This window comes from Ambystoma mexicanum, chromosome 2p, assembly GCF_040938575.1.
Source record: "Ambystoma mexicanum isolate Mex_15411 chromosome 2p, UKY_AmexF1_1, whole genome shotgun sequence".
Lineage (NCBI taxonomy): Eukaryota > Metazoa > Chordata > Amphibia > Caudata > Ambystomatidae > Ambystoma > Ambystoma mexicanum.
Genome location: NC_090923.1, coordinates 911,699,375 through 911,718,204, shown reverse-complemented (window position 1 = coordinate 911,718,204; position 18,830 = coordinate 911,699,375). Strand labels below are relative to the sequence as shown.

Here is an 18,830-nt window from a genome sequence, read left to right as displayed (position 1 = left end):
TCAGTCGTTTCTCAACAAAGCGAGCTGGGGTAGATCTCATCTTCGGCTGGGGCCTCGCTCTGGACCAGCCTCCTTGCCAGTCTGAAACTTGAGGAGAACCATCTCCGGTTCCGGAAGCACCTCAAGACCTTCCTCTTTGCTTCAGCCTTCCCCTCCCCCGCTCCCCTTCCCTGCTGACCTGTTCTCCTCGGCACAGTGCACCTGGCCTACCCTCTGTCTTCCGGGCCCAGGTACCTGCTCACCCTGCCACCCTCCTGCGCCTTGAAACACATTGTGTATAGGTGCTATATAAATAAACTATCATGTCATATCACTACCTCCGGGCAACCCCTGGCGCTGGGGTCTTTATCTGTATCCATGCAGCCCCACCCCCTTTTTCTACCTGCACTTGTCAGACATGCCCCGTCTGCTGCCTTAACCCAGCACTTGCCACTTGCTAGCTGCACTACCACTGTTTGTGTCCTTTATTATTTATTATCTATCCGTTTGCTGCTTTGATCCGCACTTTCCACCTACCCTCCCCTTCCATGCACTTTTCCCCTCTCCCATGCACTTGTGCATTCTCAATGTCACTGGGCCTAGTAAGATCGTTGTTTTTGTTCTCCCTTGTTCCCCTCCCTTGCCTTGTCGCGCTCTGTAACACTTGTGTACAAGCGCAATATAAATAAAATATCAGTATCAGCCTAGCTCTGTGGTCGATCAATGCGGGCATGCCTAGGCAAAATGTATAGGGTTTTGGCAATTTGCATTCAGGGGAATTCATGTTCTTCTTGAAAACAGTAAAGAATCTGTGAAACAATCTTTAAAAGTTTTCCTGGACACAATGTACTTCATTACAACGTCCATCTGAATGGGAACTGTGCTTCACAGACACCAACGGTTGAGGGTTTCGGTGTTTTTCACCTGATGTGCAGGCAACGCTACTTGATATGCCCTTGGATGAAAACAACGTATTTGCCTTTAAAGCTGATGAATTGTTGAAGCTATTTAAGGCATCAAAAGCCAGGCCCAAATCCCTAGGATCAGCTTTACAAGCGCCTGTGATCTTATCGTCTGCATCCTTCAAAGGATATTCATTTCATCCCAACACCTCCTTTACGTACTGGGGGGTAATGTGGCTTCAGCCAAATATCCTCGGAGGCACGCCCTTCATCAGAGCATTTGTAGAAGGGGTCTGAGAAGCCAGGTCACTGCTGCTGTCGTGTCCACAGCTGCACCAGGTGCAACACCATATTAGTGAGAACTATTGATTCCTCTCCTCTGGGGGTGGAGAGGGACGAATTGTCCCTGCATTTTATGTCGGGCAGCACAGTAACTCCGATTCTTGAGCCTTGTAGGTTGTGTTGCAGGGATTTTGTTTTCATTTTCTACAATATCCACCAAACGACGCTCCCTCTGGACCTTTTCCTCCCCTGGATCACCTTCTATTGGTAGAGGTTTGTACACTCCTAGCAGCCATAGAGCTTTTGCCTACCATGGACAGAGGTGATATGTTATGTTTATTGTGTTTATATAGTGGAGGTTGGTACTTTCCTGCATGTTTTGCAGCCAAAGAATGCCACCTTGGATTTGCAGCTTTTGAATTGATTCCTATCCAAGATCAAATTCAAAATGGCCACACTCCCCCAGATCCTCCAGGCCCCCGAAATGCAGGACTGGCTCATCATGTGCCTATCTACCAGAGGCGCGCAAAGTACCTGAGTTTTTAGTTGGGACCATACATTACCAATTCAGGGCTCTGCACTTTCTCCTTCTGTCAGACTCCGAAGGTCTTCACCAAGCTTTTAGCAGCGGTGACCCAGCATCTTATGGGTGGGTGCTGGTTTACGGTGTGGCACAAGGTCCCCATTTTCCCCTTTCTAGACAACTGCCTCATCTGAGCCCACACCTTAGATTTGGTGACTTGCCACCTCCTCATAGCTTAGGCTTCCCACTAAACTTGATGGTCTAACTCTTCCAAAATCAGGATTAAGTCCCAACCTCAGCCTTGCTTCAACTCTGGGGGTGCATCTTTATAGTACTCAAGGCCTGCTGGTGCATGAGGGCACTCCAGTGGCTACTGCATTGTCAGTGTTTTTGGTTCTCAGCAGCATGACAGACCACCTTTGGGTCTTGTGCAGAATATCAAATTATCTATTGTGGTCGGCCTGACAAGGCAATGTACTGAGGGCAGAGCCTCTACAGCAGCCTTGGCCTCAACTGACCATGGTCATGGACACCCACATGAAGGATTGGGAAACTTATTTCAATGACCTTAAATGGAGCATGCTTTGGGCCCCAGTGAAGGTGAAGTGTTGCATCAGTCTGCTAGAATTGTGAGCAGTTAGGTTGGCCATGGGCCATGGTGGCCTTCATTACCTCTGTACAGGGAAACTGTGTCCTGGTCCTGATGGACAACACTTTTGCTATGCACTACCTCAACAAGTAGTCATGTGGACTTCCCTTGTGCATGGAAGCAATGTGGCTGTAGGTTTGAGTGCAAAACCTGTCAGCAATCCATGTGGCTGCAACAGAGAACATGGTAGGGATGGCTTGAGGAAGTAGGCAGCAGTCACCCACAAATGGGATCTTTGCCTGGGGAGGTCTTGGTGAGATCTTCGGTCTCTGCGGGACCCCTCAAGTAGACCACTTTGCTCTAGGGAGTTTCCCCTGAGAGTGGTAATTGGGGTTGCATTGATTGGAATGTCACTCTCCTCTATGCTTTCCCACCGATTGCTGGCATTCCATTAGCTGTACGAGGTTGCAGAAGTTCAGTTCCATCATGATTCTGAGTGCTCTGGATTGGGCTTGAAGGTACCAGGTACTTCTGCACCTGGCCAGCTGTCCCTCTCTGCACCTTCCATTGATGGGGTGGGGGGCTAATCTTTCAGTCAGTGTTTAATTCTTCATCTGAATATGCAAAGCCTCAACATTGAGAGGTTGAGGTACAAGGAGTGTGATCTGTTTGCACTGAGGAAACTTCTTTCTGCCAGGAAGTCTCACACCAAGTCCAACCTTGCTTGCAAATGGTGGATGTTTTCGGCTTGGGGTTAAGATAAGTGTGTGGATCCCCTGATCTGCCGACAGCTTTGGATTTTGAACTTTCCACTTTCATTTGCTCAGCTAAGCCTCCAATTTGGTACTTTGAAGCAGTATTTGTTTGCCATTTTGATCTTCAAGAGAACCCCTGACCAGGACTTGTTGTTCTCTTTCCAACTGTTATGTAGTTTTTAATAGACCTGTTGAATATGTTTCTGCACATGAGTTTTGTACTTGCATGGAATTTGAATCTGGCTTTTTCTTTCCTCATGGTGACTCCGTTTGAGCCTTTACAGTCAGGTTTGCTGAGACTGTTTGCACTTAAAGTGGTTGTTATCGCTTTCACTTTAGAGTTGAGCAAACTCGAGGCTTTGTCAGCTAAGCATCCATAGATGGCGTTTTCTAAGAAAAAGTTTACTTTGAGGGCGACACCAACCTTTATGCTTACGGTCATGCAAGACTTTCAGCCTTCCCAAAAAAATCACTTGGCAGTTTTCTTCCATTTCTCTTATCTAAGGTAGTGGTGAGGTTTCCCCATCTGGATCCCAAGACACATCTCAGATACTATGTTTTTCGGACGAGACACATCTAGAAGGACGACCAGTGGCTTGCTGCTTTTGTTGGGGCCCTCAAAGGGGTGGCATTTTGCAAACACTGTTGAGGTGGATTGTTCTTGACATTTCTGAATGTTACAACCTGGCAAGGAAAAAGTTTCCAAACAGTTTCGCGAGGCCATTCAACATGCACCTGATGCCTACATCTGTTCTGCAGAGAGAGGTCCCGCTCTCAACATCTGTCAGCTACGTGGCTTCCCTGTGCAAATTTACCCAACACTTTTTCTTGTACTCTTTCTGGTCCGATTTCTCTTTTTGGTCATATGGTACTCCAGGGTTTCCTGGTTCAGGTGATGGTTCTCCCTTTCTCCAGCATGGGGTCTGGCATGGATTCACATGCTCATGAATATTCCCTGTTGTCAGGCTGGGAATCCTCGGTAGAGAAAAATCAGTATCAGTTCCGTTTCTGATCTGTCTTTCGTAGTAGTAACCAATCACTGATCTCTGCGTCATACTGACCACAGCCAATGACTGCCATCTCCCTAAGCCCCGCCTCTGGCAGCCATCTTCAGATTTTTACCGCACGTTCAAGTGTTGGGATCCTCGTGCTATTGCCCTAAAGCTTTAGTGCTTTTTTCGCGCTTTTTTCTTAGGAACATTTTCTCTTTTCCGGTCAAAAGAGCCTCAAGCTCCACCGTTTATCCGATCAACGGGGACCCGTGTCGGATTCTTCTACGCCCCTCAAGGGTGAAGATTTCGTCAAGCCACGCTTTTGGAGGACTCCAGAAGTTTCTCAGGCCCATCTCGATCATGGCCCAGGAGAAGGGAAGCTCGACGCCCGGAAAGCTGTTCAGGGTCTGCCCTGGATGCCAGCTTCAGAATGTCTTTAAGGAGAACGAACACTCCCTTTGCCTCTACTGTCTGCATGAGGACAAGATGCACGTGGAGAAGGACTGTGCGTTTTGCGGCAATATGTCGGAGCGGACCATGAAGGACCGCCATCTGCGTCTCGCCAACTGGCTGGAGGGGGAAGAGCCCGTCAGGCGAGAAGAAGAAGAAGAAGAAGTCCGAGCGGTCTTCTAAGACCTTTGAGGCCGCCCCGGCGACGGGGGTCCAACAGAAGGCCAAGCACCGTGAGTCCGCTGGCACCGGGAGCACCGAACGGTCAGGCTCTACAGGCGCCAGGCACGGCGCATCCTCCCCGGCGCCATCAACCACGAGCCAACACTCTGGCTCGGGTAAGAGGAAGGCCTAGCACCCGGCAAAGCTCCTGGAGAGACCCCGGTCGAGCTCGAAGGCCCCATCGGAGGGGGAGCGAGGCAGTGACCCTCCCCCCAAGGAGAAGGCGGTGAGCGCACCTAAGGTGGTGAAAGCCTTAATCCACCCGGCCAAGGCCTCTATCGAGACAGTTGCGGCGGCCCTGGCTCAGCCTGTGGAGGCTACACCAGTGGTGGCGACCTTGGGGCCCAGAGTCTCCCTGCCACCGTGGAGGGAGTCCTCTTTCATGCCCATCGACAGGACCCCCATGACACCTCCGACGGAGAAGAAAAAGGGGGGGGCAGGAGGTAGTCGTGGATTCGGCCTCAACCTCTGAGGAGGAGCTGATCGAAGTCTTGAGCCACGGCATTGGCGTGGAAGAAGACCAGCCCGTCGGGAGGGACCCCGACGTAGGAGACGACGAGAACATCGAGGGTGCCGACGGGGCTCCTCACCGCTCGTCGGACTCCCCTCAACCAGTGCCGCAAGACAACTCGGCGGCCATTTTGTTGGCTATACAGTCCTTATGCTCGGAGATAAGGACGAGATTGCCGTTACCACCAACGGAGGAACCTCTCCCGATGGGGGACCCGGAGCCAGGCCCTTCTGGGAGCCCTCCTCCTAAGAGAAGAAGGATTCATCCTCCACCTCCTTTTCAACCATCGCGCCCTGCTCAGCCCTCCTCCCCGTCCACGACCCGTGGGGATGATACGGGGACCGACACGGCTGCGACGGGCACAGACGACGAGGTTTACGACGAGGATCTCCCGTCGTCACCTCCTCCCCGGGATTCCCCGCCCGACGAGATTGGATCGTTTCATGCCATGATCGCCAGGGCATCCGAGCTTTTCCAGCTCTGCCCGGAAGAGAAGGAAGGTTTCCTTTATCAACGGCGTGAGACCAAGAGGAAGACGGTCCTCGCTGTACCTCTACTGGACGATATCTGGGATGAGGGTGTTGCCCTCCTCAAGAACCCATCCACGACGCCTGCAAGGAGGGATCGGTACGAGAAGAAGTACCGGGTCCCGGATGCGGGCCCTTTGTGCCTTCGGGCACAGCCGACCCCGGACTCGGTCGTCTCCGCGGCAGCCAGGAAGAAAGCAGGGGGGGGGGCCTCGGCCTCTACGTCAACCTCCCCGCCGGACGGCGAGGGAAAGAAATTGGACGCGATGGGACGCAGAGTCCTCTCATCGGCGGCGACGACGATTAAGGCTGCCAACGCCTTGGCTATCGTAGCCCGCTACGACAGGGAGTTGTGGTACAAAATCGCCCCCCTGCTGGACTTCTTACCAGACGACAAGAGGGCGGAGGCCCTAGAGATCTTGCAGGAAGGAGAAGTGGCGTCGGACCACACCATTACGATAGCGACGGACATCGCTGACACTGGATTTCGCAAGTTGGGCAACGGCGTGTGCCTTAGACGGCGTGGATGGCTCAAGGCAACTGACTTCCGTCAGGACGTGCAGACCAGAGTCTTGGACATGCCGTTCGACAGGAGCAACCTGTTTTGGAAAACAGTGGACGATTCCCTACAAGCCATCAAGACGGAGACGGCCCGGGCTCTTGGTGTTCTCCAGCAACGACGGCCGCCCTTTCGGAGCGGCGGAGGCAAGCAGGGTGCCTCCAAAGGTTCCGGCGGCGGATTTTCCACCTATCGTCAAGCGGCCCGTTCGTCGTCATAGGAAGCCTACAGGGGACGACTGTCACGACTCGCTCCCTTCGCTCCCGTTCCCGCCACTTGGGGGCATGTTTTGGGGTTTCTTCCCTACTGGACATTTCCTCCGAACCTTATGCCACAGTGTCCTGATGAATTGGGAGCGCTAAAACCTTATTTCCCAAATTACTTCCCTTCCGGATCCATTCCAGGTTTTTGGCAGCCAGCATGCTACTGCTGCTTTAATCAAATGACTATGCTTCCCAGAATGCCTGGCTCACTGCCTCACCTCCTCCCTTGCAGGACAAGGCTGGGTGGAGGATAGGCAACACCTGTGGCTGCAGGTGCAGCAGGCGACACGCCTGAGGGGTGTGCTCGTTAAGCAGCTTTAAAAGCCTCAGTCTGCTTCAGTCCAGCGCTGGTCATTGTTGCAGCGTTCCTGTCTTGACTGGTCCCTTGTTCCTGGTTCCTAGTTTTTGTGCCCAGTTTCTAGTTAGAGTTTCTTGTTCCTTGTCCTGGATTTCGTATTTGTATGCCTAATTGATTTCTACCGTTTGGAAATCCCTTTCTCCCTTTCTCTGTCTGCAGGCAGCCTTTCTCTGAGCTTTCCTTTTGCTGTAGCCCAATTGCCTGTGTTCACTGTTTCCTAGAAATCGTCCTTTGCTACTGAAAGACTTGTTGCATTAATCTTTCCTTTACAGGTTTAGTTTCCTGCCTTTTCACCTTGGATGGGTGGGACAGTTTCCCTTTTGATATCGTTTTCACTGCTCCTGATCCTTGCCTTCTATTGGGATCCATGCCATGTTTTCCTTTACACTTTTACATTTATTTCCTATTTTATTGTTAGGTGTGGGAAGCTGTTGTAACTAGCTCCTGTGTGATTATCTTTTGTTTTCCACACTGTACTATTCCTTCTTGCCTCTTGACTTGGGCTTAGGTATTTAGTCATCCTCACTCTTTGCCTTTACTGCCTTCTGGGTTCTTGTTTGATTTACAGGGTTGTGGGTTAGTACTGACTTTTGAGTGGTCTTTCCGGTCCTCGTGAATACGGACATCCAAGTGGTCTTTCCGGTCTTCGTGAGTACTGGCATTCATGTGGTCATTCCGGTCCTTGTGAGTACTGTTTCCAAATTCTTTATTCAGTACCGTCTAGAGTGTCAGCTTACAGATTCTGTCCCTGCTTGCCCTCTACGTGGGCTTAGCGCTGTCAGTATCTGTAATGGCATAGTGGGTAAGGAGTTTGCCGACTTTCCTTTCAGTCATAAGGAGGCTCTAAGTGCTTACCCTACATTCCTTTTCATATAGTGGTTTACACGAGTCTTGGGTATTGAATGCACGTTGTTATATTCAAGGTTGTTTACTGTGTATTTTGTGCACATTTCCCCTGCCATATCCATCGCCTTCTTCCTTTCCTGACAACGAGGCAAGTCGGGTGGACCCCGCCGTCGTCGCCAAGGAGTACAAGGCAGCAAAGCCTCGTCGAAGCAGGACTGAACCGGCCGTGGGGTCGGGCCCCCACCGAAGCACCCCGGTGGGAGGCCGGCTGGCGAGCTTCGTCAGCGTGTGGGAGTCCATCTCCACTGACCGTTGGGTGCTGGACGCCCTAGCCCAGGGTCACGCGCTCGAGTTTCTAAAGAAGTGCCCGCGCGTCGCCCCCGTGGCCAGGAAGGAACATCACGTCCCTCAACTTCTCTTGGAGGTAAAAGCGATGCTCAAGAAAGGCGCCATCGAGCTCGTCCCAAAGAGGCTCCGGAGTTTACTCAAGATACTTCCTCGTGAAGAAGAAGACGGGAGGATGGCGTCCCATCCTGGAACTACGACGACTGAACAAATTCATCAAGGCACAGAAGTTCCGGATGGTCACCCTCCAGCACGTCCTGGGTTAACTGGAGGAGGGCGATTTCCTGTCGTCGTTGGATTTGGAGGATACCTACTTCCATATCCCCATCCTAAAGGGACACTGAAAGTTTCTCAGATTCATGGTCCAAGGGCGTCACTACCAATTCAGAGCCCTTCCCTTCGGATTGAGGTCGGCACCCAGGGTGTTCACCAAGTGCCTCGCACCGGTGGCGGCGCGGCTGCGCCTGGAGGGGATCCACGTCTACCCCTACCTGGACGACTGGCTCATCCGAGCAAAGACAATGGAGCTTGCCGCGGAGCACACGGCGAGGACCGTCCAACTACTCACGGACCTGGGATTCTCCATAAACTACGCCAAGTCCCACCTGGTGCTCGCGCAAGACGCACTGTTTCTGGGAGCGAAGCTCGACACAGTGGCGCTTCTGGCCTCTCCGTCGGAGGAAAGGACGAGGGCCATCTTGGGCAAGGTGCAGCGGATGCTGGTTGTGGACGCGGCCAGGGTGAGGTCCATCAAGTCCCTCCTCGGAATGATGTCTTCTTCCATTTATCTCATCCGCCTGTTCAGGCTTCGGATGCGCCCGTTACAGGAGTACCTGGACGCTCGCTGGATCCAGACGACTGGCAGCTTCGAGGACAGGATCACACTCGACGAGAGCTTCCGACGAGCGATCTGGTGGTGGGGCACCCGCGCGCATCTGACGGCAGGCATGGACTTCCAGACCCCAGGCCACCAGAAGACAGTGACCACGGATGCCTCCCTGGAAGGGTGGGGAGCGCACACCGAAAATCTGCACGCGAGGGGCCTTTGGCTGCCGACGGAGGAGTCCCTCCATATCAACGTCCTGGAACTCCGTGCAGTGTTTTGGGCCCTCAGGTCCTTTCTTCCGTCCCTCAAGGGCAAGGTGGTGAGGATCTTCACCGACAACACCACCACCATGTTATACATCAGGAAGCAGGGCGGTACTAGATCCCCAGCCCTGTCCAAGGAGGCGTAGGATCTGTGGCATTGGGCCGTCGCCCAAGGGATGTTTCTGGTGCCGTTTCATCTGGCAGGAATAAAAAACACCATTGCCGACTCGCTCAGCAGAGAGCTGCGCTCGTGCCACGAGTGGGAACTACGACAGGATCTAGTGGACCGCCTCTTCCGACTGTGGGGCACACCCCAGATCGATCTGGTCGCGACGGCGACGAACTCCAAGTGCCGGAGGTTCGCCAGCAGGTTTCCCCAGCCGAGGGGCATGGGCGATGCTTTCTCGTTCCCCTGGGAGGGCCTGTTCCTATATGCGTTCCCCCCCCTTGCCACTGCTGATCCAGCTCATCAACCAGCTCAAGAGGTCACGGTGCAGGATGATCCTCGTCGCACCTGCATGGCCGAGGCAGATATGGTTCCCGGACCTTCTGGACTTGTCAGCGTCCCCGTCAATCAAGCTGCTGGTGGACGTGGATCTTCTCTCCAGGGAAGGAGGCACCATTCTCCATCACGACCCGAAGTCGCTGAACTTGCAGGCCTGGCTCCTGCAACGTTAGTTTGGAGGCTACGACATACCGGCCGACTGCAGAGAAGTTCTTGCAAAGGCCAGGGCATCCTCAACTCTTAAATGCTACGGACACAAATGGAAGATGTTCTCTGTCTGGTGCCACGCACAGAAGATTAACCATCTACGGATTACGGCTCCTCAAGTACTGCCGTACCTGCTGACGCTGGCCAAGGCTGGACTGGCGCACGCTTCCATCAAGATTCATCTTGCTGCGATCTCCCGATACACCAGAACCACGGGACGGACGTCTTTGTGGTCTCATCGTCTGGTGAAAGAATTCATGAAGGGACTGTTCAGATCGTTCCCACCAGTGAAGGCCCCGGCGTTGGAGCTCAACGTGGTGCTGACCAAGCTCATGGGACCTCCGTTCGAGCCTCTGCACTCAGCTCCGTTGAAGTTCTTGTCGTGGAAAACAGCGTTTCTTGTGGCCATCACCTCCGCACGACGGGTGGGAGAGATCCATGCCCTTTCCTGCAAGCCCCCGTACTTGACTTCTCACGACACGAGGGTAGTGGTCCGGACGCACCCCTCCTTCATGCCCAAGGTGCCGTCGGACTTCCACCTCAACGAACCCTTGGTGTTGCCTGTTTTCTTCCTGTCGCCTTTGTCGCCGGCTGAAAGGACTTTGCACTCGCTGGATGTGGACCTCACGAAGAGTTTACAGAAGACATCACAACTTTTTGTGAACTTTGGACCTGTCCATCAGGGGAAGGCTCTCTCGAAGGCTTCCATTTCCAGATGGCTCTCCGGCTGTATCATGTACTGTCATCGGTTGGCAAACCAACCGCTGCCTGGCCGTCCGAGAGCCCATTCCACCAGAGCGATTGCAGCTACCACGGTGTTCCTATTTGGTGTGCCCTTGCTGGACATCTGCAGGGCTGCTACGTGGAGGTCGACGCACACCTTCACGAAATTCTACTGCGTCGATCGGGATTCCAGGGAGGAGTCCAGGGTCGGCCAAGCAGTGCTGCGCAACCTGTTTGCCTAAGGTGAGCCTGGTGAGGAGGTAAGAATTGCTTAATGTTGAGTTTTGGATGTAATGCTTAATTTTGAGCCTTTTTCCACCTCCCGTGGTTCTGCATGTGTGTACTGCTGTGTATTCTTTTATTCATGAGCATGTGAATCCATGCCAGACCCCATGCTGGAGAAGGAACAAGTTACTTACCTGTAACTTTTGTTCTCCAGCATGGGTCTGGCATGGATTCACATGCGAACCCTCCCGCCTACCCCTCTGCGGCTCTTCACTTGGTCATACTGCCACTTCACGTGCTGCTATCAAATCTGAAGATGGCTGCCAGAGGCGGGGCTTAGGGAGATGGCAGTCATTGGCTGTGGTCAGTATGACGCAGAGATCAGTGATTGGTTACTACTACGAAAGACGGATCAGAAACAAAACTAATACTGATTTTTCTTTACCGAGGATTCCCAGCCTGACGACAGGGAATATTCATGAGCATGTGAATCCATGCCAGACCCATGCTGGAGAACAACAGTTACAGGTAAGTAACTTGTTCCTTCCTCCTCCCACCGGGTTTTATTCTGCTTTGGGATTCTATCTAAGAAGATGGATCTGTAGGAAGAAGGAATCCATTAGAAGAACAAATTACTTAATGTAATGGTTTAAGAGTAAGACACAGACACAGTGGCACCTTGAGTGTGACTTTTATTTGGCATAAAAGATAACGGGTTGGAGAAATCCAATCCGTCCCTAATTCTAAGAGGTGTTCCCTACCTAAATAAAACTAAGGAACGTCTGTATAAGAATGTTAAACCACAAAGCGTCCTGTGTCCAAAATCCCTAAACTAACCCTTAAATGCTGAACTTAATATAATGTGCATTTGGGGATTGCTGTAACTAAACTCTTGTAACTTTGCCAAAGTTACCGACATAAAGTTCTATGGTGCACCTAACAAAAAGAACAGCGTTCCACTAGTCAAGGGGTCTTCCCTTACCCTAGATTTCCTCTAGTGGCCCAAATGTCACTTTGTTAAAGTTCCAGTTTTGTTCAAGGGGGAAGTGTTCTTCCCTTGAATTCCCTTAAAGTACACAATCCACTTGAAAGCACACAGTTCTCTTGAATGCACACAGTTCTCTTGAATGGTTTGTTCAAGGGGGAATGCCTTTCCCTTGAACCACCTTGAAGCACACAACTCTCTTGTTACTGTTTTCACAACTTCACAGAAGAGTGTTGACTCCTGGATTTAGCAGTCTTTTCCCTTTCCCTGATGTACTCTCCTGCTAGGATATTGCAGTTTTATTGGTTTCTCTTCAGAAAGGGGTATGGGTCCATTTTCAGATTGGGATTTCAACCCCTTATTTCTCTTACTATCCTTCTTGCCCCTGGTTTACTCGCCTGCCAGAGAGTTACAACTTTCTTTCTTAGGTGCGGATCCCAGACATGCACATTGCCTTGTTCTCTATCCTGCCAGGACTTTTTCCACCTTTCATTCAGTCTCTGTTGTATCCAAAAAACAATCCTTTTCATATGCTGGGTCACCAACCCCTTCTTGACAATGTGCGTGTCAGTTTTACTTCTCTTGCTTTGGCTCTTAACAATGTGGCTCTTATTAATGATCATATCAATTTTGCTGTCCTTCCTTGGGCTCTTAACAATATTCGTATTGATATCAACTATACCATCTGTACTTCTTTCTCTTGGGCTCTCACGTACTGTGTATCGTGCGCAGCATTCACCCTGAAGTGCCCCAGTGATCCGTTCACTCTGTCCAGGCTCACTGGTCTTCTGTGGCTGCTTCAGTGTTCCTCACGCTTCACCCACAGCTTTGCTTTTGGCCCGCTCGCTAACTGTGAGTTCTGCGAGCCGCTCTTCTTCCACTTTCCCTCAATCTGTGTGTGGTAGCTCTAGCTGCCGTTGACGGAGATGCAGCAAACTTCTCCCAGTTTTGCTCCTCGGCACGCCGTGTCTCTCCTCACGCCATTCCGCAGTCTGCTCCTTCCCGGCCTTCCGAACAGCATCCAAACCAGTTATCTGCAGCGTCTCCCTGTCTCGCTGATTCTCTGCCTGCTTCTCTCTCTTGCTGTTCACCTGTTTCCATTTGAAATGTCCCAGTCTTATTTTGCATTCTCCAACTACTAAAACGCAGCTTTGATTTCTCATGTCTGGTCATCCACATCACTGCATCCCTCTTCTTCTTCTCAGTATTTGAAAAGGGGAGTGGGGAGGCACAGTTTTGTTGGCTAGAAAAACGTGTGAATTCACCATCCACATTACAATAAGCCATAATTGAGTGTTTGCAAAGGTACATGGCTATTACTAAAAGATATATCTGAAGGGTTGTTTTTATGCAATATCCCTCTGCCTCCCTGGAGTTTGTCTTCCCTTGCGTGGTCCTCCCGCAGATAGCTACCCCCAGTCAGGTGGCTTCAGCCTTTCCCTGGCCACATAGGAGAAGCTTCCCTCCAGGGAATCAGTGACAAGGCTGTTGGATTCATCGCATTACCTTTTGCGATGTTCTTTCTGATGGATTAGTCTTTCCTCCCTCAGATTGCTCATAGCACACCAAGCCTACCCCTCATAAAGAAGGCTTGTGCAGCATTATGTTCTGCATTCCCTCAGCTGTTAAACACTTTTTGGGAAAGGGTGAAACTGAGATCATGGGGTAAAGCAGACTCCATACATATTCCCCATGACTTTGTGTCCAGAGGTTTGGGTTTCCACGCCGCTGAGCAGAACCAACTTGGACACACATTACGCCCCATGCTGGCTGAAAAATAGTTCAGAAGATCAGCTGGCACTGGAAGAAATCTAAGATGAGGAATCTAGCTAGGCTAGGAATTCATCTCATAAATGTTTTTTTAAATTATTGTTCTGGATGGGTTGTCAGAGATGAGGCATCTTTCACAAGGACTCATGTATTTCTTTAGAAGGCAGGAAGCTCTGTACTATACTCCAGGAAGAGACTCAGTATGTGGAAAAGTTCCCGTTATTAAAGCAACCACTCATGGTTTGGACACCCTATGCTGGAATCACTAAACCGCACCTCTCAATCTCCTATGTCCTATCTCCTATATGCCAGGACACAGCACAGTAATTGCAGGCACAGTCTCAAGCCTTACGCAAGGAAAACGGCCCTTGCATGTTCCTCATCCATTGTCACTTTTCATTTACCAGAAACATTCCCAATGCCACACATAGTGGAGTCGCCTCACTGAGATGTCAAATTGCTTCAGATACGAAAGAATTGTTGCCATTGTTCTGTTGTTAAACTTCCTCTGTTTTTATTTTAAGGAGCCACGAGACAAATCTGGCCATCGGAAACGATTGGCAAGTACCCCAACCAAAGGCAGAAGAACAGGCAAAGGTTAGTGGGATTTGGAAGTAATACATAAGGATATTCAATCTTTTGCTCACAAAAGCATCACACATAGGTTGTTGGTAATGTAACTTCAGCATTTTTCGCTTTTATGTTCATTATTTGTTTATTTTCCTTGTAAAGATTACTACCTTCATGACAGGAGAGTGTCATTGCTCTAGGAGGGGTCTGCAGGTCCATTCATCACTTTAGCTTTTTTCTTTTTGTTGGATAGTTTCCAGGTACCGACTACAGGCATCCTGCGTATTACTTCTTGATTTTGGTTTGTCTCCTGTAAGTGTGGGAAAGGTATTCAGCCATAATGCACAAATTAACATTCTTCCTCCATGTGGGAGGACATCTTTTGGTGGATAGAAACTGTAATCTACTAGCCTGCCTCTCGTAATCTTAAGGTTTTAGACATGGGATATATGTATAGTTTCTAGGCGTGCCAGCCTTTCTTTTATACCTGATTGCACCTTTTACCTATGGAGTTTAGTCCTGATTCTGACCAGTTGTTACCCCTATGTTAATTATGATAAAGACTGTTTTTAAGGGTTCATTTTACTAGGAACCATAATTCCACAATCCACTTGCATACAAACAGACTTTCGGACACTACTGACCTGGACCCACTGACATTGTAAGCCTGGTTTGTTTATAGCCAACGTAAAGTGGGATGCTTCATAGCTTTTAGAGAAGGGGTGAAAAGTTAAATGTGCAGGGGAGTTCAACCAATCCTTGGGCTTTAATGATTCAGTTAAACACAACCCATTTTCACACACACTTTAGGGCATATGCGCCTCCTCCCTTTCGCAAAACTATAGTCCACCTAGCAGAACAAACATGCAACCATGATATTGCAAACTATTCTTCCCCTGCTACATCTCACCCTTTGTTTGTAGCATCTCTTTCCCATCCTGATATTCCTGCGCTCATTGTCTTTCCTCTAAAAGAGTAAGGTCTAAATACCACTGGTGGGGGGATATTATACCACTGCATGGACAAGCCTTGGCCCTCTGAAACTATTACGGTGGTGATTTGGGCAGGAGCTGAAATCCGCTCCTGCTTATTGGGCATCACCTGGTGAAGGAGGAGTTATCTTTGGGCAGATAAGGAGCTAATATGCAGTGTACAGCAAATCGATCTATGGCATGAGATGCAAACTCCTACTTTTTATGCTTAATATATTGCCTCATCATGCTTTAAATATAGTCTAGCTTTGTCCTAATGTTTCATTATTTACATTCCTAAACACATAGCATATGTAGGTATATTAGTAGCACATCAGTTGACATGGGGGATCAATAGAAGCTCCTGGGAGCTGTTGTCAAGCTAACAAAGCTCTTCTACTCTATAAACCACAGCTAAACTACCATCTCTTTTAATCCCTGATGGTGGAGGCAGAACCAAGGTGCCACATCCAAGAAAAAGGAGTCAATATATGGCATACGCAGAGCCAACAGTCGAGCAGCAGCGGAACATCCCTCTACACCAAACATCCATAGTCTTTGTACACATTAATGGTGCAGCCTAATGCTGCTGGCTTTCCAAATCAATCAGCATCACTGAAAGTCCCCGTTGCAGGGCTCTGCACTTAAGGTGTGGGGACAAGGTGCTGGGGACCAATCCTCAATCTGTTACTAGGCAACAGCACTGCTGATATTGCAATAGCTTTTGATGCTGACTCGTGATCCCTACCACAGCCTGCACATACTAAATCCACTTCTATTGTTTTTCTGCAGAGAACCTTTTTGACCCCTCGACTGATCTATCCGAGATTGATGCACGCTTGCAAGCCCTTCAGGACTACATGAAGAACCTGGACACCAGGACATAGACGAGCAGAGTAGGAATGATTACACTCAGGATAAAAGGACAGCAAGCGGATGGATACATTCTCTGGGATTCTGGCTTAGAGGCCATGTACAGTGCCTATCCCAGGGGGCTGCAGTGTGCGGAGAAGACAATCTTTGAGCATGGAAATGACTGATGAACCCTTACCAGATTGAGGGGCTTTAAATATCAACAATTCAATTCGAAGAAATCAAGTTTTTCGTTCTACCTCCTGGCATCTATAATTTGGGGCGAGCAGCCCTCTGCCAACGCCCAGCATTTCCTTTGGAATTTTAAGACTGTTCTAAACAATTCTACAGCCGTTCAAAGTTCTATCACATATACTACGCCAAAAATTAGAAGGTTTTCTGACGGGAATGAGAAGGCTTAAAGGTAAAGGATGTTCCAAATATTTTAATTGCAGTGTGGATCTAAATACTTTTCTGATTGGGAGGCAGATAATCGGCATCAGATGCCTAAAACAAACTTTTCTCATACCTAGCTAGTCCTACCTAACCTAGTGTGAAGCAGATTGCATGGCTAGGAACTCTTTTGAACTTCTGCTCAAAGGAGTCGAAGCTGTGAAGCAGACTCTGTGAACCACAGAGGTGATTGATTGGCAAGACCTCCAAGGACCTCGGGACTGTCCACTCATTACTCTAATGTTCATCTCCCTGCCAGATGATCTGCCCCATGACACAACGGATCCTACAGAGAGACTTTCTTTTTTAAACTCATTGTGCTTTTATTGAATAATGCTGTGATCCACCCAGAATGACAATTAGGCTCCTACTTTTGGGGCCATAGTCTTGGATAATTTCTACCAACATTGTCGCTAGGGTGTTATTTCTTTTATGTATTTATTGATGTGTATTTTTGTTGCATGCGCACAGGAGGACCTTAGGATAAACGGATTATGCAAAATAAATTACGTTTCTGTTAAAAAGATGTTTTAATCCTCTCTGCAGACTGCGTGTTTGTTTCACCGATTATATTAATGTCTGATTAACATGAGAATAACATTTTACAAGTATGCTCTTTTTTTGTACTGGTCGCTCTTATATTTTGAACAACTTTGAACAACAAGACCTAATGAATGAACAATTTAATTGGAAATGAATGGCCAAGTTAATACACTTAGTTAAATTTCCTGAACATACATTTAATACTTTTCCTGTAATTAATATATTTACTCCCAGTAATCACAGTTAAAAACATAAGTAATGGAGGAAGAACAGCCGTTAATGCACACGGCATTTTAAGTGTAAGTATGATATAGTAAAAAAGTACTTTTATTCAAATCCACCCTAAAAAATCGTTCTTATGCCCTTTTTGTATGTATGAACAAAACAAGGAAAGACTAATTCAGATAATCCAAAACGTGTGCTAATTTAGTGGCACACCTTGAATACAAATATTGACTGATATCCATGCTCCTGTACTTAGCAAAGGTGCTCACAATGTGCAAACAATCTAAAGTTGCTGGGACTTTATCTGAAAACTGTAATCAGAATTTTACATTTCATAATGGATCGCCTTTTCGACATGGGGGCTATTTTTCTGCTCACAAATGTATAATTCTCAGGCTAGTTCCCTCATCCAGTGGTTGCGTTGCAGCGTGTTTATCCACGTTAAAGTTCAGCATCCACAGGGCAGTTTTCTTGATAGATGCCTGTACAGCGTGTACACAAAGCCCACAGTGCTCTTTCCAGTTGACGCTGTCCTCTTAACGTTTTTTTCCACCATCGGTTCGGTCACAGAGTCAAGGCCAGAGGAACAGAACAATGGAGCCGAAGTCTTTGGCAAAGCGATTTGGAAGGTTTTTTTTCCGGCGATTGTGCCAGCAGCAATTTGTAGGAGTATGCAAAGTATTGCTTTCGTTCATTTAAAGTCCCAATCTATCAGTCTGACCCTAATCTGAAAGACCCCTTTTAAATGTTGCCCTATGTGCAGTCAACACTTTACTTGGCTAGACTAGCATAACGTCTGTAATCGCTGCCTGCCAATAGATGATGAGGAGGAGAGTGAATGCAGGGCCTGTAAAGGGTTTATGCTGAGATACTGAATAGTTCCAAGCAGAGAAGCTTGTCTGCTTATGCCTGAAGGCCTGTGGGGCTGACTGCTCCGCACACTATGTACAGGTAGAGGAAGCAGGGGATCTGGGAGCGTACTCTGGAGGGATCCAGTCCACTAAGACTTATGAATTGTGGACTGACGTACGTTTTAGGTGTTTGTCAGGGGCGATTGTATAGGCATGCTGACATGAGTGATAAAAGCTTTGCTAGATCAAATTGGGTGCCACGAGAGAGAGAGATGCTGGAACTGGGTAAGACGTTGGGCAAAACAAGTAAGTTGTTATACGCCCTGTCTGATAACAGGAAGGCCTACAATAGAGCTGCTGAGGCATTTAGAAATTTAAATTTGTAATAGGTAATTATTACGGCAACATGGGAAAGTAGACCAAGCCGGGATGCTAACATCATGGTTGTTAAAGAGAGAACAAATAACCTTGGGTTGTTATGGCATTACGAGAGGAAGAGGGTCCGGTTGTGTGCAATCAAAATAGTATGAATGGGCTCATATCTTTTTTTTATTATACGTGATGTGCTCAGGAGGCACCTGTGGATCCTGAGCAGATGGAATACTGTCTTGGGGAGGCATAATTTCACCCACATTCCCAAGCTGCCTGGTCAGCACTAAATGCGGGTGGGATGCCAGGCAGTGATCTACATAAGGCCTATGCTGATGAACATGCCCCTCTGCTGCTAGAGGTTCTCCAATAGGCTAGGAAGCAGGATT

At 48.9% G+C, this 18,830-nt stretch overlaps 1 protein-coding gene across 1 annotated transcript in view; it reads left to right on the top strand.

Moving 5' to 3' along the window:
- Positions 1–16,977, top strand: part of CCDC61 (coiled-coil domain containing 61) — a 434,011-nt gene extending 417,034 nt beyond the window's left edge. The window contains exons 13-14 of the mRNA XM_069644625.1: positions 14,132–14,204; positions 15,941–16,977. Of these exons, the coding sequence (XP_069500726.1) occupies positions 14,132–14,204; positions 15,941–16,035 (168 nt within the window). The 3' untranslated portion in view covers positions 16,036–16,977. The remainder of the gene's footprint in view (positions 1–14,131; positions 14,205–15,940) is intronic.
- Positions 16,978–18,830: the final 1,853 nt, after the last annotated feature.